The 24572-nt window shown below is 46.6% G+C and overlaps 1 protein-coding gene across 1 annotated transcript; it reads right to left on the bottom strand.

Moving 5' to 3' along the window:
• Positions 1-1892: 1892 nt before the first annotated feature.
• On the bottom strand, positions 1893-23652 carry ARF3 (ARF GTPase 3). The gene is made up of 5 exons (XM_070410321.1): positions 23532-23652; positions 6584-6824; positions 5639-5749; positions 5279-5403; positions 1893-4719 (listed from the first exon to the last, which is right to left on the bottom strand). The coding sequence occupies exons 2-5, from the start codon at positions 6729-6731 to the stop codon at positions 4558-4560; spliced, it is 546 nt and encodes a 181-aa protein (XP_070266422.1). The 5' UTR covers positions 6732-6824; positions 23532-23652; the 3' UTR covers positions 1893-4557.
• Between the last annotated feature and the right edge of the window lie 920 nt (positions 23653-24572).

Raw genomic sequence — 24572 nt, 5'->3', positions numbered from 1 at the left:
TTGCAAGCACACCCCTTATTCCCCCATACCCCCCCACAGAAGCTGGGTTTAAGCAACTCCCTCTACCTCCTTTCTAGCATCCTAAACTGAGTGCTAAGGCTCAGAGGGACTAAATTATCCTCTTTCCCAAGTTTGTTCAGGGGTCAAAAGATCCCCACTGGCCTCCCACCCAGCTGAAGTCCTCTCCATTATCATTATGGAGAGGTATCTATATACAAATTAAACACTTGGGAAAGGAGCTCCTAACTGATCAATAACCTTAGTCACCAAGCAGGACTTCTGAGAAGACTGGAAGGAAAGTGTCATCAGATTTTGAGGGGTAAGTGGATGATGTTTAAAGTTTATGGGGTTGAGCCCTAGCTGGTTTGGCTCAGTGGGTAGAGCATGGGCCTGCAAACCAAAGGTTCCTGGGTTCGATTCTGGTCAAGGACACGTACCTTGGTTGCAGGCTCCTCCCCGGCCCAGGCCCTGGTTGGGCTTGTGCAGGAGGCAACCAATCGATGTGTTACATGGATGTTTCTTTGTCTTTCCCTCTCTCTTCCACTCTCCCTAAAAAAATCAATGGAAAAATAGCCTCAGGTGAGGATTAACAACAACCAAAAATAATAATGAAGTTTATGGAGTTGATAAGGAGATGTCTGGTTGGAGTAGTTTAAGGGTTTCCTAAGGGCAGAAGCACTGGTCCTTGAGATGGTAGCTTATTTTTTTTTTTTTTAAATATTTTATTTATTTTTTACATAGAGAAAGGGAGAAGGATAGAGAGGTAGAAACATCAATGAGAGAGAAACATCGATCAGCTGCCTCCTGCACACCCCCCACTGGGGATGTGGCCGCAACCAAGGTACATGCCCTTGACCAGAATCGAACCTGGGACCCTTTAGTCCGCAGGCCGACGCTCTATCCACTGAGCTAAACCGGATAGGGCGATGGTAGCTTATTTTAATAACAGGAGAGGGGCTGAAAAGGAAAACTGGAAGGGAGACAGGGAGGTAACTGAATATAAGTAATACACTTCACACTGATATTTGGGACTCTCAAACTTATTATAAGCCTAAATCCCGTCCCTTCCCCACAGCATCAGGGTGGGAAGACCTCTGTCCCCAAAATTTAAGAAAGTGGCAAGAGTGGGGAATGTCTGCCTGGCTCACCTAGACTTGACCCACCCCCAGGGCAGCACCATCCCTTTCTTTGCCTAGAGCCAGACAATAGTAGCAGGAGAGGAAAAGAGTAGTGGTGGGAGTAGGATGGGCTTTATGAAAAAGTTTGTGCCCCCGCCCCCCGCAAATGTTTGTGGAATCTCTGGATGAAGCTGGAACCCTGACAATGGGGAACCCCATGCCTGAAGTAGAGGGGATGCAGGACCATCAGCTGTAAGGAGAATCAAGTTGATTACACTATCCAGATCTTTATCTTTTGTGCTTATTGACTGCCAATGTCCAGAACTAAATGGGTGGGGGCCTCCTATCTATAGATTCCTATCTATCTGCATTTCAACTAGAAACACCTAATGCACAGGGCTGGGAAATGTGAGAATGGAGGTAATATGGGGCACTCAAAGTTCAGAGCCCTCTAGCCAGTGAAGTCCCTAAAGTCTACCAACAGGTGATAAATATGAAGTTCAGGGTTAAACCCTTTAGAACTAGAGTAACAAAGTCATGATGCCCTCACACTCTGGTGTCCAATTCATTTAGGACCCCCTCCCGGGATATGATGAGAAGACGCAGAATCGTGAAAATGAACCTAAGTTCCTCCATAATCTCACTCTCCCCGGTCAAGTGCCCTTTACTCCCCCGCTGAAGGAGCAGTCTGGAGACAGGGACCAGAGACAGAACTACCCTCATCATTAAACCACTGTCCCAGGGCTGCTGCACAAGGATGAAGGTCTGCTCCAATGCTGCATAAAACATGTTTAATTTCCAACCATGGTCACAGTCATTTCGTATCCCACATTTTAAGCAAGGAGAGAGAAGGTGAGTTATTAAACACATATAGTCTACATTCCAGAGGAGAAAAAAAGAAGAGAAAACCAGTTCAGAACTGCAGTTACCACTATAATACCACAAACAAACTTTGGGGGAGAAATGGGGAAACCCCAGGGGAGAAGAAAGGCCAGAACAAAGAAAAGCATAAAATGAAATCTACCAGAGGAGAGGCAGGGAGGGAGTGGGCAGAAATGGAATGAAACACCCAACCCCAAAAGACCTTTTAGGTGAATGGGAATGTAGAAAGGTCCACCCTGCCAAGGGCCTAGCAGTCAGGGATACTACCACGATCACTTACTGCCCCCTGCTGGACAAATCTCAAGCAGCACCAAGGCAACCACCAAGGCTGCTTCCTAACACCCTTAACCCCATTGCCCATGGAGCTCCCCAAAATGAGGTGGGGGTGGGCCTGAAATGAGGAAAACCTATTTGGGACTAGTATCTAACTAAGGAAGGTCAGAGAAGGAGTTAGGTGGAAAAAGAGGCAAAGTCCTCACCAACCACAAAGAGAGAGAGTGGGGAAGCCTAAGTAGGAAAGAAACAAGGAGAGGGGAGAGAAACAGGTAACAGCACTGCATGAGTTGGGAGGCAAAGGAAAGAGTTCAAGGAGAGAGGCAGCAGGAGCAAAAAAAAAAAAATCGGGTGGGGGGGCGGGAAAAGTGTGGAGGGAAGCATCTGTGGAGTCAGGGGAATGAATATGTTAAAATGAAATAGAAGCTCCAGCACCCCACTTCCCCCACCACCAAACACACACATATACACACACAAAGGCCTAGAGAGCAAGAGATCTACACACACCTACTGCATCTTGGGTAAATAAAACATCACTAAGGAACTGGCACTGAGAAGGACACCTCTGGAACCTCTTTCACAGTTCAATCTGGGGTGGGGATAAGGGTATTAATCTGCCTGTTGTAGACAAAGGTGGCAGGAAGCCTGCCCTTCTGGGAAGGGGTCCCTCAGTCATGCTGTGGGGGATGCCCTGGGCCCTGAGCTGAGCAGAAAGGTATGGGGGGCCATCTTGGAGCTCAGGGCGCAGCCAGCACACACAGGAGCCCACAGAAAAGCCAAGGCTTCACATACACCGCAAGTCAGGACCTCAGGGACGAGCGCCCCCTGCAGACAGGGAGACACAGTAGCAGCAGCTTCTGAACAACTACATAGTAATGGGGGGGGGGGGGGGGGGACGGGGGACCCTGAAGACCACTGCATTACACCAGCACCAACAACCACTTCAGAGTCCTCGTTCCTCCACTCCAACCCACAGATCTGTTTATGGGAGTGAGTGAAGAGGGCAGGTGATAGGGACAGCAGGATGGTCTGAGGGTCTGGAAACAGAATAGAAAATTTCCATCCCTCCGCACATCTTGGACTAGAAAAAAAAAACCTGGACATCAGGGACCGATATTGAGGTCTGCTCTGCCACCCCCACTCCCCAATCAACCAGCCAGCCAGCCTGGGACCACTAGAGTGAGGAAACTTCTGACAAAGGACAGGTGAACCACCCAGTCCCAAAATTCAGAAGATTGGGGAAGGGGGGCGAGGAGGAGGGGAAGGCAGGACCGAACCATGCATCTCACCTCATAAAAACAACAGGATGAAGATGGAAAACCTGAGACCCTCCCCAGGTACCCTGGGTCTCAAACAAACAATATGGTTTTGTATCTCCACCCCCACCCCCTCTTCAAGCTCGAGAGGAACAGATCTAAGGATGAGGGAGGAGGATCAGTTGAACACTCTGAATGATAAGAGTGAGTGGGTTCCTCTCTCCTTCCCACTAACAAGGCAGAGCAGAATGGCATCTCCTTGGGAACAGTCATCTAGATATAAATGCCACCTTCTGCCCTAAGCAGGGTGAAGAAAGGGGTAATAGGAAGATGGTGGTGGAAAATCCATCATCTGTCCTATCATCCAGGAAAACCTACCTGCAGAGAAGAGAGGAATCAGTGTAAGACTGGGGCAGCCTTCCCTTGACCTTATTTCCTTTATCTCACCAACATGGGAGGGGCAGGTGATAGGCTAGAGTGGGCTGCAAGCCCTGAGCTGTCCTCCACCCGCTCTACCCTTCTTCCTGGCCCCTACATATGTATCTCTTTATATATGTATATACACGCGCACATGCACGCACATAAAGAGAGGCCCGTGCAATTTCCACATAGAACAGGGAGAGGGTAGTGAAGGAAAAAAATGGTAGGAGAGGGGCCTGTAGGGAGAGGGAAGGGACTCAGATGCCAAGAGCACAGCAACCAGAGCCAAACGAAGCAAACAGAGAGACTACCCCACCCCACTTCCCAAACCTCAGAGGACGGGGGAGGCACCCCATGAAACCATAACAACCTTGTTTTTGTTTTAAATCTGATAAATTGGAATGATTCATCATAAGGACAGCAACTGGGGACTGGTCATGGACAGGGGAAAGAAGGGGAGGCAGGAGAGATAAGGCTCTTATTGGGCATGCGGACATGATACCCAGGGCCCTGGCCACACTGGAACGGGAAGGAAGGGGTAGGGCTGGGCAGGGAGACAGTAGGTATATTAGGGGTGGCGGGGGTGGTCAGATAGAGCTGCCTGGCTCTCACTTCTTGTTTTTGAGCTGATTGGCCAGCCAGTCCAGGCCTTCGTACAGCCCGTCCCCACTGGTGGCACAGGTGGCCTGAATATACCAGTTGCGATGACGCAGGGAATGCAGGCCCAACTTGTCTGTGATCTCAGCAGCATTCATAGCATTAGGCAAATCCTGGAGCACGAGGGAGACACAAAGAAAGAAACCTCAGAATCTTTCAAAGGCTTCTAGAGCACCCATAACCAGTGAGCATTTTACCGGTACCCTCTCCTCCTCCTCCTCCACTTTAGGGACCCAGAACAAGATCCTAAGAAGCTGATTTGCACTTAGTCATCCCAGAACCCCAGATTCAAGATATCAGAGGTCATTCCATTGGGTTGGTGGAAACCAAATATCGGAATGGTAGGGAAGTGGAGAGGTGATTCAGATTGGGCCAAGACACCAGGTCTGTCTGACCTAGGAGTGAGGGCAGTTACACTGAAGTAGACAATAGGGAAGATGAAAGAGGAATTTGAGGTGATGCATCTACCACACCAATCCCTGAGGATAGAATGTTGCTAATTAAAGCAAGGATGGGGGGCAAGAAGAGCATAAAAAGCCAACTTATCCTATTTCCCACACTTCTAAAATTGAGAGCATAGTCATAGGGTTTCCTGTACATTGAGCTCCAAGGCCCTTAATTTCTGAAGCCAGGCTGCCCTCTCTCAAACCCAGGGGTGGGGAGAAATCTCACCTGTTTGTTTGCAAAGACAAGGAGCACAGCATCCCGAAGCTCATCCTCTGCCAGCATCCTCATCAGCTCCTCCCGGGCCTCATTTACTCGCTCCCGGTCATTGCTGTCGACCACAAATATCAACCCTAGGGAGGCAGAGCATGGGCTGCACAGAGACGACAGATGAATTCCCCTCCCCCACCACCAAGAGACAACACCCTCCTTATATCTTCCAAATATTTGCAACATTTGCTCCTCTTCTCCCACTCACAGGAGCTACAGCAGGGCCAGGGTTCACTACCCATACCAAGAATGACAGCCACACTCTTTGCTCACACCCAACCAACCCATGCCAGTCCCTGGACAAGTCATATGCCATACCTTGGGTGTTCTGGAAGTAGTGTCTCCAGAGAGGCCGAATCTTGTCCTGGCCACCCACATCCCAAACTGTGAAGCTGATGTTCTTGTACTCCACTGTCTCCACATTGAACCCTTTTGGGGGAAAAAACAGGTAATGGCCAGTTGGCCCCAAACACCAGGTCTGTAAACGATGCCCCATTGGGTTCATTTGTTTTCCCAGCCGTGGCCATGATCCCAGCAAGGAAACGAAAGCTAAGGCTTCCTCAGAACTGGTGTTCCTTGACATTGTAGCCTAAAGGCCAAAAAGAAAAACTAAGAGAAGAAGTGGAAGAGGATGAGGAGGGCCCATCAGGAGGTTCATATCGCATGGGTAATGTGAGCCAACCTTCCCCACTCATTCTCAGTGTTCGGCTCTCCCTCCTACAAAGAAATGACTCAGCCCCACTCCAGTACATTGGCCACCAGAGTATTTCTCAGCTAAGAACTAGGGCCTCTGAGGCAGAGTGAAGAAAAAAGAAGTGATCTGTAGTCCTGGAGCCCCAAATGCAGAACCACCTACAGATGATGATTGGGAGCCCCATCCATAAGCCAAATATTCTCCCTCCTACAGGCAGTTCCTAACCAGGATCAGGGCCACTGAGGTTCTATACTGAAGCAATTCCAGGCCTCTGGCAAGAACATCAAAGCCCTTCACCTGCCTTCTAAACAACACAGAGAACAAACCAGCTCAGTACCTGAGGGCAACTTCTGAGTGCCAGGCTGCAGAAGTTCCTGCATCAGAGAAGACCAGGGTAGGTGGGCAAATAGCAGCCCCAGCACCTGCTGGTAAGCTAAATAACCATCCTCCCCTGAAACCCACACATTGCATGGACTTGCCTGGTGGCCAGGTGGAGGAATCTATTGATAGGCCCCAGCCTGGCTGCTCAGCGGCTGGCATGAAAGCCTACATCCAAGCTGTGTCCTTACCAATGGTGGGGATGGTTGTGACGATCTCCCCCAGTTTCAGCTTATATAGGATTGTGGTCTTTCCTGCAGCATCCAGGCCCACCATCAGGATGCGCATCTCCTTCTTCCCAATCAGGCTCTTGAGAAGGTTTCCAAAGATATTACCCATGATCACAGCAGCTGCTTTCTGAAGACAGTAGGGCCCAAGTGGGGGCAGTGGCAGTCTGGTTCTGACCTGGTCCCTGGTATGGAGGACTTGATCCTAGGCAAAGAAATGTAAACTCATTACCACCATCTGCTCGTCAGAATTTCACGTAAATGGGATTTGCAAAGTCAAAGCTGGAGTCCACTCATGACAAACTGAGAGCCTGAGGGGACTATGAAGGTTAAGGCTCACTGAGACACACCTTGAGCCTTTGGGAGCACAGACAAAGCAGTGAACACCCATGACCACTGCTCTGCCAGTAATCTACATGTGACTTTGGATGAGTTATTTCACCTGTAAATGAAAGGGTGTTGAAATAGATGATTTCTAAAATCCCTTCCAACCCTGGCCAGTGTGGCTCAGCTGGTTGGGCACTGTCCTGTGCATCAAAAGGTTGCTGGTTCAATTCCCAGTCAGGGCACATGCCCAGGTTGCAAGCTTGATCTCTGGTAGGGGGCAGCAGCCGATCATGTTCTGCTCTCATATAAACGATTCTCTCTCTTTTCCTCTCCCTTCCTCTCTCTCTAAAAATCAATTTTTTAAAGATCTTAAAAATAAATAAAGTCCCTTCCGTCCTGACAATGTATACTATACTCCAAGGTGTTGCCAGATCACTAATGCCCCTCCCTCCAACATTACCCTGACACTTCTGGAAAGGGTGGGGGAGCAGGGAGTGGAATGAGGAGTGGCTCTTGGTGACTCCCAACAAGGTTCAGGCTTGCCAGGTTCCCAAGGTTTATGTCTTTGTTCTAATCAAGAGACTGCTTCTGTCTTCACATTTCTGCAATTCCCCCTTCCTCTACACATCACAATTAATGAGGAAAAAAAGACAGCAGCATGCCTAAAAGAGTCTGATCCTTTCCACTCTGAAATGCTGGCTGTTAAAGTGGTGCCCTTCATACAGCTGAGTACACTCTGAGTTGGAAAGTGGGGAGTGAAGACTACCTCTTGTTCCTCAGCCAGGTAAATCCTAGGCTTGCCATGGCCCATCCAAGGTCAGCAGATCCACATGGTCACAAAGCAATGAGGCTTTCTTCCTTAACCCCCTTCAGTCTATTTTAAAACCAAAATCAGGTCTTGTTGCTTCTCTGTTCAAAACCCTCTCTTGGCTTCATATCTCCCTTTCAGTAATACCGAAAGCCACGCCGTGGCCTACAAGGTCCTGCATGATCTGCATTCCCCCTGCTTCTCTCATCAGATCCACTACTCTTCCCATTGCTTACTCCACTTCAATTCCCCAACATTTTCCTGCCTCAAAGCTTTGTAATTGCTATTCACTCTGCCTGAAATGCTTCCTCTCCTAGACAACTTCATGGAGTACTCTCTCACTTCCAGCAGGTATCTATTCAAATGTCACCGTACCAAAGAGGCTTTCAATAACCACCTATAAGACACACACACACACACTCCCCCCACCCGCGATTTATCCCACTTTCCTTCACAGCATTTATTACCATCTGACACATCACATATTTGTTTCTTGTTCTATTGTTTTTCTCCTCCTACAATAATGTTAGCTCCTTATCTATTCTGTTCACTGCTGTGTTCCTGTACCTTGAATAGCACCTAGCACATAGCAGATAAATAACTGAATTAACTTCCAGGTTCTGTTTTGACCTCACTAGCAGCTTACTAAGATCAGATGCTTATGTCTAGCACATAGTAGGTTCTTAACAAACACCTGCTAAAAAAATGAAGAACCATTAAAAAGGTACAAAATGCCAACCCCAATCATTGCCCCCAACAGATCATAGAGTCATTTATTCCCTCTCATATTCCCTCCCTTCTCTGTGACACAGGACAGCCACAGAAATGCATCTTTAAAACAATGAAATGGGAGTTCAGAATCGAGCCTGCCAGCCAGTTCTTGTGCCTGGGGAAGATATGCATCAGCATCAGCTTATTCAGCTATCACCATATGCCGGCTGCTGCTGGTCTGGTAACCAGAAGTACACACACACACACCCAGCAGGCAAAGGAACAGGTCAAGACAGAGTGCACCCAAACCCAAGAATGTGAAAAGTGGATGGGGAGGAATCCTATTTACAAGCTAAAGTCTGGAGGTTTGGTGGGAGTTTAGTTGTTTTTTTTTCAAAAACTATTTCAGTGATTTTTTTTTCCTATTTCCCTCAGTTTGTAGCAAATTCCAGAACACACAAAGGGGCCAGAACAACAGCCCCTGGAGACCAAAGTACTAGTTTGTCCAAAAAACCGAAACAATGAGTGCTTATGGGATGTTTCATCTTCAAAGGCCTCCCCAGACATCCACTAATGAGCCAGGCGTGGTGGTCTCGGTAGGTTCCCCAGATGAACCCTGCCCTCGACCCAGAGGGCTCACAACCCAGGGAGAGTACCTGGCTCAACCTTCGGGCTCAACTTCAGCCAAGTCACCCACTGGCCATCCTGCCTCAAAACACCCAGGCTGACCAGACAGATGGGAACACCTACCTAGCTTAATATGATCAGATCCCATCTTTGGCAATTGGTGGTAGACAGACTGTTGGTTCGGCTACCATCACTTGCAGAAATTTAAACCTTCCCCAAGTTTTCCTAGTTTTCATCTTGTCTCCTGCTTAGGTAGCCTTTCCTTTGGTTTCAAATGATTCTTTGCTTTAAAGGTTAGGTAATAGGGTTTGGCTCAATTTCTGAACTGAATTTATACCATGCATTTACCTTGCTGTCCTTCATGACTGGAACTACTGCTGATTAAATGATTACCAACCGTGAGTACAGCAGTGGCTGAAAAATACCTGTTGCCTCAGAACAAGCCTACACTGTCCTTTGGTTTACTTCTTTGCTAAGCTAAAGTCTTGGCTCAGAAGCTGACCCCAATGTTATACTTATTTCTGTGTCCTGGCACACCACAAGGCCCCTGAATTTCTGAACCATTCATGTGGCACTTACCACCTTGTGGAGCTTTCTTCTTCTTTTGCAAGTCTGGACACTGACCATCTCCCCAACTTAACTGTGTACTCTCCAGAGGCAAGGACTATACATTTTATTTATTCTGTATCTGTTCTCACTCCCAGTGCCAAACCCACTCTAAGAGTTCAATCAAGGGAGGGGGGTCAAGTGGGGAAAAAGGAGACATATGTTAAACTTTAGACAATAAAAATGAATTAAATAAAGAGTTCAGTCAAATGCACACTGCCTAATGTGAGGATGTCCTTACATCATTTCTTCTGTTCTAGCCGTACTTGATATCTCTAGGTAATGCACAGATGGTTGCTTAGATATACTGTCGATTCTTCCTCATTTTTCACACCTGTCTGACCCAGGGACTGGTTTGGAAACACCAGAGAGGACTAGAAGACTAAAATTGGCGGGCTCTTCTCTTGCCATTTAATGTGCAATGGGGCTGATGGATAACTGATTAAATATCCAAGTAGTTACCATGTGTCCCCTGGGGCAGCCCAGGGCCTTGAAATTAATGGATAGTATGACTCCTCTTTAATATAATCAGGAGCTTGATTCAGAGGAACATTCCAAAGTGGGTGTTGGCTTTCTTGTCTTGGTTTTCTCTGTCCCTGCGTATTACCAGCAAGAAAGCATGTTACTCCTACCAGCAGGATGGTAGTAACTTTCAGCTTTGTGCTATGAACATGAATATTTAACTCTAATGCCAATTCTCACTTTCACCATAAAGCATTTCTAGAAAAAGCTCTGGGAAGCAGAATGGCTAAAACAAAACAAAAAACCCTACAGTACACAGGGATTGTTTCCTTGCATACTGCATAGCCTATAGTTACTCTCTCTTACCACAGATGGTACTCCTGTGTGAGCAGGCAAAATGCCAGGGCTCCGTGCTGGTGCAAACCAGAAATCAGCAGTAAAAACTGAAGGTGAGTGGCTTAAGATGAAAAATGGATACAGTAACATCTCTATTAACAAAGAGGCTAGCTCAACATTCTATTTTATAGCCACAAACTTTGTTATCAGCGATAAAAATAACAATAAATCTAAAAACGTGTTCCAGTACAATCTGTGTGGGACACTGCAGGAGTTCAATCAAGTGCATTGGCTGATTTAAGCTTCATCTGAGGATGTCCTCACTGAGGACCAACCACTATCCTCAATTCCAAGCCCCCTCCCCCACCAGGAGAGGCAGGTTGTTGCTGTAACTGGCTGCTGCTCATCACCTTGACTTATGTGTGTTTCGAGAACATGCCTGCCTCACTCTCCAGGTGATTTTGAGAGTCACAGCTCAACCTGACATGCACCCACCCCTGCCTGGCTCCAGTACCTGGCTCTGGCATGTATTTTGAGACACCTCTGAGAAGATTCCTGATCTGGCACCACTTCCTCTTCAGGCTGCATGAGTTCAGGGGAAGGAAGACCAGTCTCTCCCAAACCCTCTGCTGCCAGGCAGGGTACACTAAAAAGCAGCTTTGTTCCCAGATAATTTTCGAATTGAGATATCACCAAAAGAGATGCTATTTTTAGTACAGCCAATGAAGCAGACCAATAAAATTTAAGTAAACAAAAGCAGGGTCTGCCTGTATTTAGTTTCCTTAGTGCAGCTGGCTTGTGACTGACCTCTGTAAACTTTCCAAGTTTTTGTCTCAAGAGCACTATAATCAGCACATAAGGACTCTTAGATTAGTATCTCAATGTCTTCTATTGGACTCAAAGAGTTCCCAAAGCCAAGAAATAGCTTCTGATGTCAGCTTCCATCCATTCACTAAACATTTATTGAGTACACTGAACTAGGGATACAGAGATGAAGACCGTTTCTCCCTTCACGAAACTCAGTCTTTGGGGGAGAAAAACTAGTGAACAGAGGGTTACAAAACAGTGCGAGGATAAGAGTGGGATAAGCTCACAGTAATATGGGAAAAGGTGGAGCAGTTAATCAAGACTGGGAGGTAGGCCCTGGTTGGTTTGGCTCACTGAATAGTGTTGGCCTGTGGACTGAATGGTCCCGGGTTTGATTCTGCTCAAGGACACATGCCCAGGTTGTAGGCTCCATTCCCAGTAGGAGGCGTGCAGGAGGCAGCTGATCGATCAATGATTCTCTCTCATCATTGATGTTTCTTTCTCTCTCTCTCCCTTCCCCTCTGAAATCAATAAAAATATATATATATATATTTTTTTTAATATTTTATTGATTTTTTACAGAGAGGAAGGAAGAGAGATAGATAGTCAGAAACATCGATGGGAGAGAGACATCGATCAGCTGCCTCCCGCACACCTCCCACTGGGGATGTGCCCGCAACCCAGGTACATGCCCTTGACCGGAATCGAACCCGGGACCCTTCAGTCCGCAGGCTGACGCTCTATCCACTGAGCCAAACCGGTTTTGGCAAAATATATTTTTTTTAAAAAAGAAAAAAAATCAGGAAGTGGCCTTAGCCGGTGGTGTTCAGTGGTTAGAGCGTCAGCCAGCACGCCAAAGGGTCACAGGTTCGATTCACAATCCAGGGTACATACCTGGGTTGCAGGTCGATCCCTGATCAGGGTGCATGCGGGAGGCAACCAATCGATGTATCTCTTTCACATTGATGTTTCTCTCTCTCACTCTTTCTGTCCCCTCTCCGCCCTCCCCTCCTCCCTTTCACTCTCTCTAAAAATCAATGGAAAAAAATATCCTCAGGTCAAGATGAACAAATACAAACAAACAAAGACCTGGGAGTAAAGGACAATTTATAGACGTGATACTTGGGTCACACCTGAGCTGACTCCTGAAGGAAAAGTAGGAAATAATTAGACAATAGAGAAGAGGGAATGGTGCAGAAGGAACAGCCATTTGCAAAGGCATAAAGACCTGAGTTAGGCCTTGGCCAGTGTGGCTCAGTTGAATGGGCATCCATCAAAAACGTTGCTGGTTTCATTTCAAGTCAGGGTACATGCTGCGTTGCAGGCTCGATCCCCGGATAGGAGGCATCCAGAAGGCAGCTGATGGATGTTCTGCTCTCACATCAATGTTTCTCTCTCTCTCCCTCTCCCTTCCTCTCTCTAGAAATCTATTTTTTAAATCTTTAAAAAAAATATTTTTTAAAAGATGTGTTAAAGATGGCAGTTTTTATTAGCAAAAGCCAGGTGCAAATGGGAGGTAGTTCATTTGGATGCAGCATGGTGAGTAAAGTGATGAGGATGGAGAGATAAGCAAGGGCTAGATCATAAAGGGCCTTAAAGGCCATATTGAGTAACATGATCAAATACGTGCTTTAGAAACATCATTCTGGCACCAGTTTAGGGAATAAATTGAGAAGGGAAAGACCAGAGGCAGAGAGAACACTAGGGATGTACAATAATATGGATGAGAAATCAAAAGTTCTTAACTAGAGAGGACAGATTGGAAGCATCAAAACAGTGGAACCCACAAGATTTAATGACTGATTAAACATAGGAAGGAAGAGAAGAAAAGTCAAAGATGATTCTCAGGTTTCTGGCCTGGATGATTCAGTGGCATTTCTTTAGACAGGAAGTAACAAGAGGAACAGATCTGAGAGTAAAAATATTTATTTTTGGATTAAACGTTGATTTTGTGGTGCTATGGTGTGAAGTGCTACAGAAAAGTCTGGACTGGGTAATTAGGAGTCACCTGCACTGATGGTAAATTAAGCCATAGAGGAACCAAGATGATGGATGATCCAGGATGGCTGCCTACCCAAAAGCCATTCTTTACCTTCTTTCTTCTAACAGAATCCCTAATTTGTTCAGGTGCTGGTGTGGCGGAGTATGGGGTATGAGATACCCTTCCCAAGCCCTAGGGTATGAAAACTGATCAGCCTAAGGCAGTGGTCGGCAAACTCATTAGTCAACAGAGCCAAATATCAACAGTACAACGACTGAAATTTCTTTTGAGAGCCAAATTTTAACTTAAACTATATAGGTAGGTACATTCTTATTAACTTAATTAGGATACTCCTAAGCTGGCCTCTGCTAAAAACGTCCTCAATCTGATTGAGGTACGTTTGCTGAGGTTGACCCCTTCCAACTCTCCCATCCACACTCGTCTTGTATACTTGTTTCGTCTATCTCCTTTCCGAAAACCGACTTCTGCGCATGGGCCACGAAGTTTCAATCGCACTGTACGTGCGCGCCCGCACATGGTATTTTGTGTAAGAGCCACATTCAAGGGGCCAAAGAGCCACATGTGGCTCAAGAGCCGAGGTTTGCCGACCACTGGCCTAAGGGATGTTGGCATTCCCTTTCCTTTGCCGGTGAATGAGTCATGAATGGTCCTGTCTTAATTCTAGCCAGTAAGATGTGAGAAAAGTAGAAGTTCAAGGGAAAAAAAAAAGATGTGAGAAAAGTCTGTTGGGTGCATCTGGGAAAGTTTTTCACAATCTTAAAAAAGGACACATAGCTATGTTCTCTTGTTCAGCCTTTGGATACTGATATAGAAGGAAGAGATGCTGGAGTAATCTTGAGACCGGAAAGAGACAGACAAAAGAACTCTACAATGTCAGAGGAGAAAAATTGAGAAAACTTGGGTCCTAAAAACATTGTCAAGCTGGTGGATTAAAAACAAACCAAAAAAACCAAGAAAGTGCTCTATCCCTAGATGACTTTTTCTGTGTGTGTGGTAAAAAATACACATAACAAAATTTACCACTTAAGCCATTTTTTTAATCCTCACCCCAGAATATGTTTTTACTAATTTTAGAGAGAGAGGAAGGGGGAAAGCGAGAGGAACATCAATGTGAGAGAGAAACATCAACCGATTGGTTGCCTCTAATACATGACCCTGACTGGAGATCAAACCTGCAACCTAGGTGTGTGTCCTAGGAGACCGGGAATCAAACTCTTTTGGTGTATGCAACAAGGCTCCAATCAACTGAGCCATCTGGCTAGGGCACTACTTAAACCAGCCGTGGGCAAACTACGGCCCTCGGGCCGGATCCGGCCCGTTTGAAATGAATAAAACTAAAAAAAAAAAAGACCGTACCCTTTTATGTAATGATGTTTACTTTGAATTTATATTAGTTCACACGAACACTCCATCCATGCTTTTGTTCCGGCCCTCCGGTCCAGTTTAAGAACCCATTGTGGCCCTCGAGTCAAAAAGTTTGCCCACCCCTGACTTAAACCATTTTTTTTTTAAATATTTTTTTTTATTGATTTCAGAGAGGAAGGGAGACAGAAAGAGAGATAGAAACATCAATGATGAGAGAGAATCATGGGTCGGCTGCCTTCCACACACCCCCACTAGGGACTGGAATCGAACCTGGGACCACCCCCCCACTCCCAGTTTGCAGGCCAACGCTCTACCCACTGAGCCAAACCAGCCAGGGCTAAACCATTTTTAAGTGCACAATTCAGTGGCATTAAGTACATTTGTATTGTTGTGCAACCATCACCACCATCTATCCCCAGAGCTTTTTCATCTTCTCAAACAGAAACTCTATACTTTTATTTTTTATTTTATTTTTTAAAATATATTTTATTGATTTTTTACAGAGAGGAAGGGAGAGGGATAGAGAGTTAGAAACATCAATGAGAGAGAAACATCGATCAGCTGCCTCCTGCACACCTCCCACTGGGGATGCGCCCGCAACCAAGGTACATGCCCTTGACCGGAATCGAATAGGGGACCCTTGAGTCCGCAGGCTGATGCTCTATCCACTAAGCCAAGCCGGTCAGGGCAGAAACTCTATACTTTTAAACAGTAACTCCCATTCCCCTCTTCCACGCCACCCCTCCCGCCATCTCTGGCAACCACTATTGTACTTTGTCTCTATAAATTTGACTCTTCTAGATATCTCATATAGTGATACCACATATGTGCATCTAGACTTCTTGTTGTATGCTGTAATAAATCCTCTTATTGTTTGAGCCGAAGGTGTGTTTTCTGTCTTTTGACAACTGATATTTCCTAACTGATATATCTAGGGCATTGATGGCGAACCTATGACACGCGTGTCAGAGGTGACACGCAAACTCATTTTTTTGGTTGATTTTTCTTTGTTAAATGGCATTTAAATATATAAAATAAATATCAAAAATATAAGTCTTTGTTTTACTATGGTTGCAAATATCAAAAAATTTCTATATGTGACACAGCACCAGAGTTAAGTTAGGGTTTTTCAAAATGCTGACACGAGCTCAAAAGGTTCGCCATCACTGATCTAGGGAGAATGTATACAGTGAGGCAGGAGAAAAGGCCAAAGACAGAAAACTGGGGCCCATCAACATTTAAAGCAGTAGGCAGACCTGGCCAGTGTGGCTCAGTTGATTGAGTGTAATCCCATGCACTGGGAGGTCACCAGTTCAATTTCCAGTCAGGGCACATGCCCAGGTTTGGGGCTCAATCCCCAGTAGGGGGTGTGCAGGAGGAGGCTGATCTATCTATGTCTGTCTGTCTCTCTCTCTCTCTCTCCCCCCACCCCTTTCCTCTCTCTCTAAAATCAATTTAAAAAATATTTTTAAGCAGTGGGCAGGAAAGAAAGTAAGAAGAAACTTGAGGGGTAGAAAGAAAATCTAGAGAGTAAGACATCATAGACATCAATCAGGAAAGAACATTTAAAAAAGGAAGGCCCTAGCTGGTTTGGTTCAGTGGATAGAGTGTCGGCCTGCGGACTGAAGGGTCCCAGGTTCGATTCGAGCCAAGGGCACATGCCTGGGTTACGGATTCCATCCCCAGTGTAGGGCGTTCAGGAGGCAACCAATCAATAATTCTCTCTCATCATTTATGTTCCTATCTATCTCTCCCTCTTCCTTCCTGTCAGAAATCAATTTAAAATAATAAGAAGAAGAAATAAAATAAAGAAAGGAAGTAAGGTCAAAAGCTTTAGAAAGGTCAAAGTAAGCCCGGCTGTCTTGGCTCAGTGGTTGAGTGTTGACCTATGAGCCAGGAGGTCACAGTTCAATTCTGGCCAGGGCATGTGCCAGGGGTTTCGGGCTTGATCCCCAGTGTGGGGCGTGCAGGAGACAGCCAATCAATGCTTCGCTCTCATCACTGATGTTTCTATCTCTCTCTTCCTTCCTCTCTGAAATCAATAAAAAAAATATATTTAAGAAAAAGAAACAGAATGGTCAAATTAAGATAAGGCCTGAAACATACCTATTGAATTTAGCTACTGAGCAATCAAGGATGACCTTGTTATGAATTAAAACATATCTAGCTTCCTAGGTTCCACTTAACTCAATTAGCAGTGTTTAGGCTCAGGCTATTCACCTTCTAGTCAAAGAAAACAACCCTAGTAAGTATAGGATAACCTGAAGAAGGCCACACTACAAGCAAAAAAGCATCCTAAATCGCCATGTCTGATAGAGACCTTGGGAAGGCTCTGGTTTTTCCCATGGACAATACTCAGCAAGTGAATCAAAACAGAGAATCAGGTCTGTTTCCAAATACACGGCCTACCCAAATAAAACAGTGACCAGATTAAAAAACAAAACACTAGACTCATTTGTTTCTTTGGAACATTCTGTGGTACTGCCCTCTAACCAAACCTTTCAGTTTGCCCTATTCTTAAAATCTAATGAGCTTACAACTGCTCCATTTCCTGACATTCTATGGCTGCTCTAACGCCCACATCGACAGCTTTGAATATTGAGAACGCTATACTTTCCTAGTTACAAAATCACAGAAATTCCACAGTAGTCAGCCTAAAGTTCCAATAAATCTGTGCCCCCCATCTGGTCCCAAAGCACAGGTCAAGATGGAGCAGCCAGCAAACAGATGAAACAGGAAGACAGGATTTGGAGAAGGCCAACCATTAGAGCACCCTAAGGATACAGAAGATAGGGAACTGACTACCTTGGGAAATAAAAGCTGTTTGTGATCCCTTATCACCAAACACACTTCTACTCTAGGACTTACCACAGTGTGTTTTATTCACATTTTTGTCTGTTTCATTCTTCAGAGCTGAAACTTCCCAGATAATATGTCTTTACAGGGCAGCTGGAGCTACTGATCCCATCAGTACTACATGGCTAGGCAGGGCTTCAAGCAGCTAGAGCCCTTGGGCTAGCCATCTCAGGTTGCAAGCAGCTATGTCTGTCTCACCATTACCATCTTCTGTGTATGCCATGATGGAAAAAAGTTTGGGAAATACTTCAGTAGACTATGAGCCTCTTGCCAGCAGGGACCATACCTTACTCATGTTTCATCTTTCCAGCACCTAGCACTACAGTCTGTAGCTAGTGATTTAACATGCTTGTTGTTGAAAAGCACAGTACTACTGATGGTGGCAAAACATCTGTGAGGTTGAGGAAGACATTATTCTTTAGGTAATCCCCAATCCTTTTCATGTATCTGACAAAGTGAAGAAGTGGTTTCTTTCTTCTCAGATCCCTAGGATTCCATGGATGGGATTCAGAGGCTGCCTGGAGGGAGAAACCATATAAGAGGCTCTAATTATGCTCCTAACTCTCCACCACCACCAGAGCAGCTCTACTTTTACCCATTTTATGTATCAGACTTCAAATAAGATTTTACATAAGGTAACCTTCGATTGCTTTAAAAAAAATGTGGGGGAGGAGGGGCTGGTGTAGCTCAGTGTCGACCTATAAACCAGGAGGTCACAGTTCAATTCCCAGTCAGGGCACATGGCTGGGTTGTGGGCTCAGACCCTGGTGGGGTATGTGCAATAGGCAGCCAATCAATGATTCTCTCTCATCATTGATATTTCTATCTCTCTCTCCCTCTCCCTTCCTCTCTGAAATCAATAAAGAAATATATTTTTTAATGTGGGGGGGGGCCTGGCTAGGTAGCCCAGTTGATTAGATTAATGGTCACCAACCGGTGGTCCACGGACCACTGGTGGTCCGTGAGGTCCGAAAGGTTGGTGACCACTGGATTAGAGCAGGGTCCCCGTACGCCAAGGTTGTGGGTTCAATCCCTGGTCAGGGTACATACAAAAATCAACCAATGAGTACATAAATAAGTGAAACAACATATCTCTCTCTCTCAAAAAAAAATCTTTTCATTATCGAGCCCTTGCTGTTTTGGTTCAATGCTAGAACATCAGCCTGCAGACTGAAGGTCCCAGGTTCGATTCTGGTCAAGGGCACATGCCCAGCTGTGGGCTCGATCCTCAGGAGCGGGTGTGCAGGAGGCAACCGATCAATGATTCTCTCTCATCACTGATATTTCCTCTCTCTCCCCCCCTCCCCCCTCGCCCGCTTCCTCTCTGAAACCAATAAAAATACATTTTTTAAAAAGCTTTATTGGCACTCTACCTATATTTGTGACAGATGCTGGAAACAGTATAGTAGACGGAATTAAACAGATAACATAACTCTGGACCTTTAATACAATACATTCTGAAATATACTGAGAGACAGACATTTAAAGAAGATAGGACTAGCCCTAGCCAGTTTGGCTCAGAGGATAGAGTGTGGGCCTACGGACTGAAGGGTCTGGGGTTCGATTCTGGTCAAGGGCATATGCCCAGGTTTCTGGCTCAATCCCCAGTAGGGGTGTGCAAGAGGCCACTGATCAATGGTTCTCTCTCATCATTGATGTTTCTATCTCTCTCCCTCTCTGAAACCAATAAAAATATTTTTTAAATAAAAAAAATAAAGGAGATAGGACTAAATGAAAAGTGGCCCAGAAAATGGATGATGCTGAAATGCTCATCAAGACCTAAAACAATGGGACCCAGAAAGCTAAATCCTGACCTTAGTCAATCAGGGTGCACCTTTATGGAAGAGTCAACCATTATCTCAGTCATGATGATTTTTTAAACATTAAACACTGTTCTTTTTTGTTGTTGTTAATCCTCACCCAAGGATATTTTTCCATTGATTTTCAGAGAGTGGAAGGGAGGGGGAGAGACAGAGAAAGAGAAACATGGATGTGAGAGAAATAAATTGACTGACTGCTTCCCACCCACCTTGACAGGGCTAGGGCGGAGGATCATGATAGAGCCTAAAACCACAGCCTACAACCGGCAACCGAGGTACGAGTCCTAGACCATAATCAAACCCTGGACTAGAATCAAATCCAGGACCCTTTAGTCTGAGGGCCAGTGCTCTATCCACTAAGCCAAATGGGCTAGGACATAAACACTATTCTCGAGCCCCCACATCCTCCTCACACAAGCTGATGGCTCAGGGACCTGCCTTGCTCCAGCTTCACCTCCCACTCAGGCAGCAGGAGCTGCCTCTGTGAAGCTGATGCTGAAAAAAGATTTCACTGCTCATAAACCTACAACCAGCACAGAAAGTCATGGTAACAATCATCCCTCTACAGGCACCTCAGGCGGTAAGTTATTCTTCTGTAAACCTTTAAGGCATCCGTAAGTGCTCATATTATTATTACCATTGTGATGATGATTATTAATAGCAGTTAACATTTATTTGGGGCTTACTATGTTCTTTGCACAATACTAATAATATGCATAAGTACTTTGTGTGTATTATCTCATTTAATTCTCATACCAACTCTACGAAGTAGGTACTATCATCATACTCTTTACAGATGAGGAAAATGAAACAAAAAGAGGACAAATAATTTCACGAAAATCATACAACTAGTAATAGTAAAGGCAAGATTTGAAGCCAATTTTGTCTGATTCCAAATTCCACACTTTTAATTACTGTACTATTTTGCTTCTAAATTCACCTGCAATGAAAATGATTAGGAAAAACAAACTCGCTATACACTTTGAGTCTCAGGCCTCTTGGCATCCATTTGTAAAGGTATATAGAAAAGCAGATTCCACAATTTCCCTGTTATTTACTCAGCTTTAAAAACCTGGTTTTAAAGAAGTTCCTTCTTCTAACCAATAAATCCCGCCCACTATCCTGAGTCCATTTCCTCTTATGACTCCAGTGGAAGAGAGTAGCAGAAATGAACACACACAATATCACCCTTTGTGCACTTAAGACTTCACTTCCAGTATTTCCAGCCTGCTGTCTGCCTGCCTTTTATATATGCATTCAGTTTAATAATAGCAGCTACGATTCACTGGCACCAATTCTGTGCCAGGCACCACATACATTCATTGGTTCCCTCCTCCATAATCTCCAGGATCCCAATTTGCAGACAATACTCTGAAGGACTTACAGCTAATGGAGAGAACCCTTTGCCCAAAAGGGGGGAGCAAAAGATCTGGGATTTCAGATAACTAATGATTCTGTGCTCTAGTGATTTTTTTTTGGGGGGGGGAGGGTCTTACTTTCCATTATCCATGCCACTTTTGTGCTTCTTAGGAGGGTGGGGAGATCAAGACTTTTTTATTTTTTATTTATTTTTATTTATTTTTTAAATATATTTTATTGATTTTTCACAGAGAGGGAGAGGGATAGAGAATTAGAAACATCGATGAGAGAGAAACACAGATCAGCTGCCTCCTACACACCTCCCACCGGGGATGTGCCCACAACCGAGGTATATGCCCTTGGCCGGAATCGAACCTGGGACCTTTGTCTGCAGGCTGACGCTCTATCCCAAGGGTCCTGAAACTACGGCCCGCAGGCCACATGCAAATACAAATATTATATTTGTTCCTGTTTTGTTTTTTTACTTCAAGATAAGATATGTGCAGTGTGCATAGGAATTTGTTCATAGTTTTTTTTTAAACTATAGTCCGGCCCTCCAAGGGTCCGAGGGGCAGTGAACTGGCCCCCTGTTTAAAAAGTTTGAGGACCCCTGCTCTATCCGCTGAGCCAAACTGGTTAGAGCAAGACTTTTTTAAAAATATTTTTTTATTTATTTCAGAGGAAGGGAGAGGGAGAGATAGAAACATCAATGATGACAGAATCACTGATCAGCTAATTCTTGCACACCCCCTACTGGGGATTGAGCCCACAACCCAGGCCTATGCCCTTGACCAGAATCAAACCCGGGACCCTTCAGTCCATAGGCTGATGCTCTATCCACTGAGCCAAACTGGCTACGGCGAGATCAAGACTTCTTATTACAAAGGGCTTAAAAGCCTTTGTACCTTCACTCAGTTATCTCCAGGCACTCTCCCTGACAGCCAAGCTATCCCTTTCTCCTTAAACTGTAGTTAAAAAAGCTTGTTGAGTTCTATCCATTCACATCCTCTATTCTCATGAGTGCCCACTGTGTGCAAAGACCTTGTGGGAGACACAAGATGAGCGCCAATTCCTGCATTCAAAAAGCTTAGTCTCGCCGGAACCGGTTTGGCTCAGTGGATAGAGCGTCGGCCTGCGGACTGAGGGGTCCCGGGTTCGATTCCGGTCAAGGGCATGTGCCTGGTTTGCAGGCACATCCCCAGTGGGGGATGTGCGGGAGGCAGCTGATCGATGTTTCTCTCTCATCGATGTTTCTAACTCTCTATCTCTCTCCCTTCCTCTCTGTGGAAAATTAATAAAATATATTTAAAAAAAAAAAAAAACAAAAAGCTTAGTCTCCTTAGAAAAGCAAGACTTGCACATAAAAATGTTGACTATGCAAAGTAATAATTCTATGCTGGAAGACAGGAAGCATATGAATGTGTGATCCATGGGGCCCCTTCCCAGATGAATCCAAGGTTAATGATTCATTCTATAAAAAGGCAAACCCAGTGGATCAGCTTCTTTATTAGAATGAGCTTTTACAGACATGTTATTCAAACTCAAGTCGAACGGGCAATGACCAATTCACTGCCCCACTCCAGTCATAGGAAGTGGAGACACCCCAACAAGCTCAAGGCAAAATGGCAGCAAATTAAGGACAAGGAAGGGAGTATGTGGGGACTAGATTCTGTCCCGTTGCACTGACCCAGGCAATCAGACTCCTGCAGCAGATCTCCAACCAATAAAACTTTCATGCCATAGACCAGGGGTGACCCAATCCAACAGCAGTAGAGACAGGTTTTAAGTTTCACTTCTCCTGCACCCGGATGACCTCACTATTTCTTCTCACTCCTGACCACATACCACACTCCTCCGGGCCTGGCCAGAGAAAGTCTGGCAGTAATACAACCCAGAAGGAAGGGAACTCCCCCAAAAGACGAGCCACCACTTTGCTAATCACGAGGCCTGTTTTAACAGGGAACTCCACGTCCCCCTCCTTTTCTCAAACAGAGGTGTAAGCAATGCCTCCATTTTCTGTTCCGGGAATCCTGGTACTTCCTAAAGAAAGAAAGCGGATTGGAAGACACAAACTCAGAGCCAGCGACCAGACGTTCCTTCCTCCAGTGAGACCGCCCCCGCTTCGCCTGGGGGAGGAAGGCACCACCTCTCTCCCCGAAGCAAGAACAGATCCCCTCCCCCTCTGCCTACTCCCCCCCCCCGCCCCCGCCCCCCGCTCCCCACCAGCTGCCCTCTTCCAACGTGCAGTTCCCAAGACCCGAAAGCGCAACCTCCACCAGAATAGGGGTGATCCTCTAGCCTGTCCTGCGGGCTACTCCCTAAAGCCCTTTCGCACCCCTACCCCACAAGGGGAGGGGTGTCACCACAGCAAGGCTTCTCTCTGGTCTCCCATTACTAAGGTAGAGGGGAAGAGGGGGTGGGAAAAAAGCAGCAATCCCTAGCCCTTTAACAGGAAAGGATACAAAACAGCCATCACCGCCCCCGCATCACCTCTCCCTGGACTGCCTTCCTCCTCCTCAACCCCGACTTCTCCAAAGCCCACCTTCTGCAGGCGAGGGGAACCCAATGGCAGTCCGGGTCGCCCCCTTGTGCGAGGCGGAGGACAAATGCGTAAGTGCCCCCCATCCCCACCCCCACCCCAGCTCCGCGTCCTTCAAATGCGGGAGCAGGCGTGAGGGTGGCCCCGCGTCCCCTTTGCGAGCTCCCGGGTGGGAAGGACCACAGAGCCCAAAGCCAGGCAGTGCCCGGCAGGGGGCTCCATGTCCTCAGCCCCCCACCCCAAGCCTCTCCTCTACCGGGACCCGCCTTCCCTCCGCAGCCCCTCACCTGTTCCTGCTCCCAGCTCTGCCGCTGCGGCCGCCGCCTCCGCCCCCGCAGGTTCCGCTCGGCTCCCTCCGGCTCCCCCAGCCGATTTCAACGCCGCTGCTCCCCTGGCCCCGCTCCCCGACTCCCTCCTTCCTCCCCTCTACCTAGCACCGGAAGCCGCGACAGCGACAAGGGCTGTGCGGCGCACCCCACCCCCAGACCAGGATACTTCCCACCTCCCCGATCGCGCGAGAACTGCGTGGCAGCGAGCGGCAGTTCTCGCGAGAGCCATCACCATGGCAGCGGCTGCTGCGGAGGCATCCGGGTGTTAGAGCTGAAGCCCGGGCGGGGGCGATGTGGGGGCCGAAGGCTGTGGGCAATGGAAGCAGCAGCCAGGGAATGAGGATGAAGCAGCGAGGACTGTGGTGACAATACAAAGCTCCAGGGCCACCCCTGAAACTGAAGGACTGGGGCCGCGTGCTGGCCACACTGGAAACGGGCTGAGCTAAGAGCCTGGGGCACCTTGGGCAAGGCCAGGAGCAGGGTCTGAGTGAACAGGCCTTGCTGTGGCCGCCTAACGCCTCCAGGCTTCATCTGGATGAACCAGGGCTGCAGCATCCCCCTGAGAGCGCTCCGACACCCGTGTTACTGCTCAGCACTAGGTTATTCAGGGGTCGGAATCAAGATATCTTTTCCCATAGGGGAGAGAAGGGAGAGTGATGAATTTAAGAGACGGAAGGAAACATCTGAACTCTGGGCCTGCTAGGAAGCTGGAATGTTGAAGGCTGAGGTGTGGTTTGAGGAAGTGTACCTGGGTGGTTATGAATTTTAGTACCCAAGGAAAGTGAGAGACTTTGCATCCGTGTTCCTCTGTTCCTGCCCACCCCCACTTCCCTCGCACTCATTTCGGCACCTGCAGAGTTGTGTTGGAACACTCAAGACTGTCATCAAAGAACGGCACTAGCAATGAATGCTAAGAACAGAGGGAGGTTCTTTAAGTGCCCTCGCTCTGCATTGACAGCTGTATAAGAGAACACACGGCTCTTCCCTAAGCCCTGAGCC

Source organism: Myotis yumanensis, unplaced genomic scaffold (genome assembly GCF_028538775.1).
Source record: "Myotis yumanensis isolate MYYU_CA2020_CCGP unplaced genomic scaffold, mMyoYum1.0.hap1 SCAF_3, whole genome shotgun sequence".
Classification (NCBI taxonomy): Eukaryota; Metazoa; Chordata; class Mammalia; order Chiroptera; family Vespertilionidae; genus Myotis; species Myotis yumanensis.
Note: the sequence above shows the minus strand (reverse complement) of the source record. Positions and strands in the feature narration are given on the sequence as shown.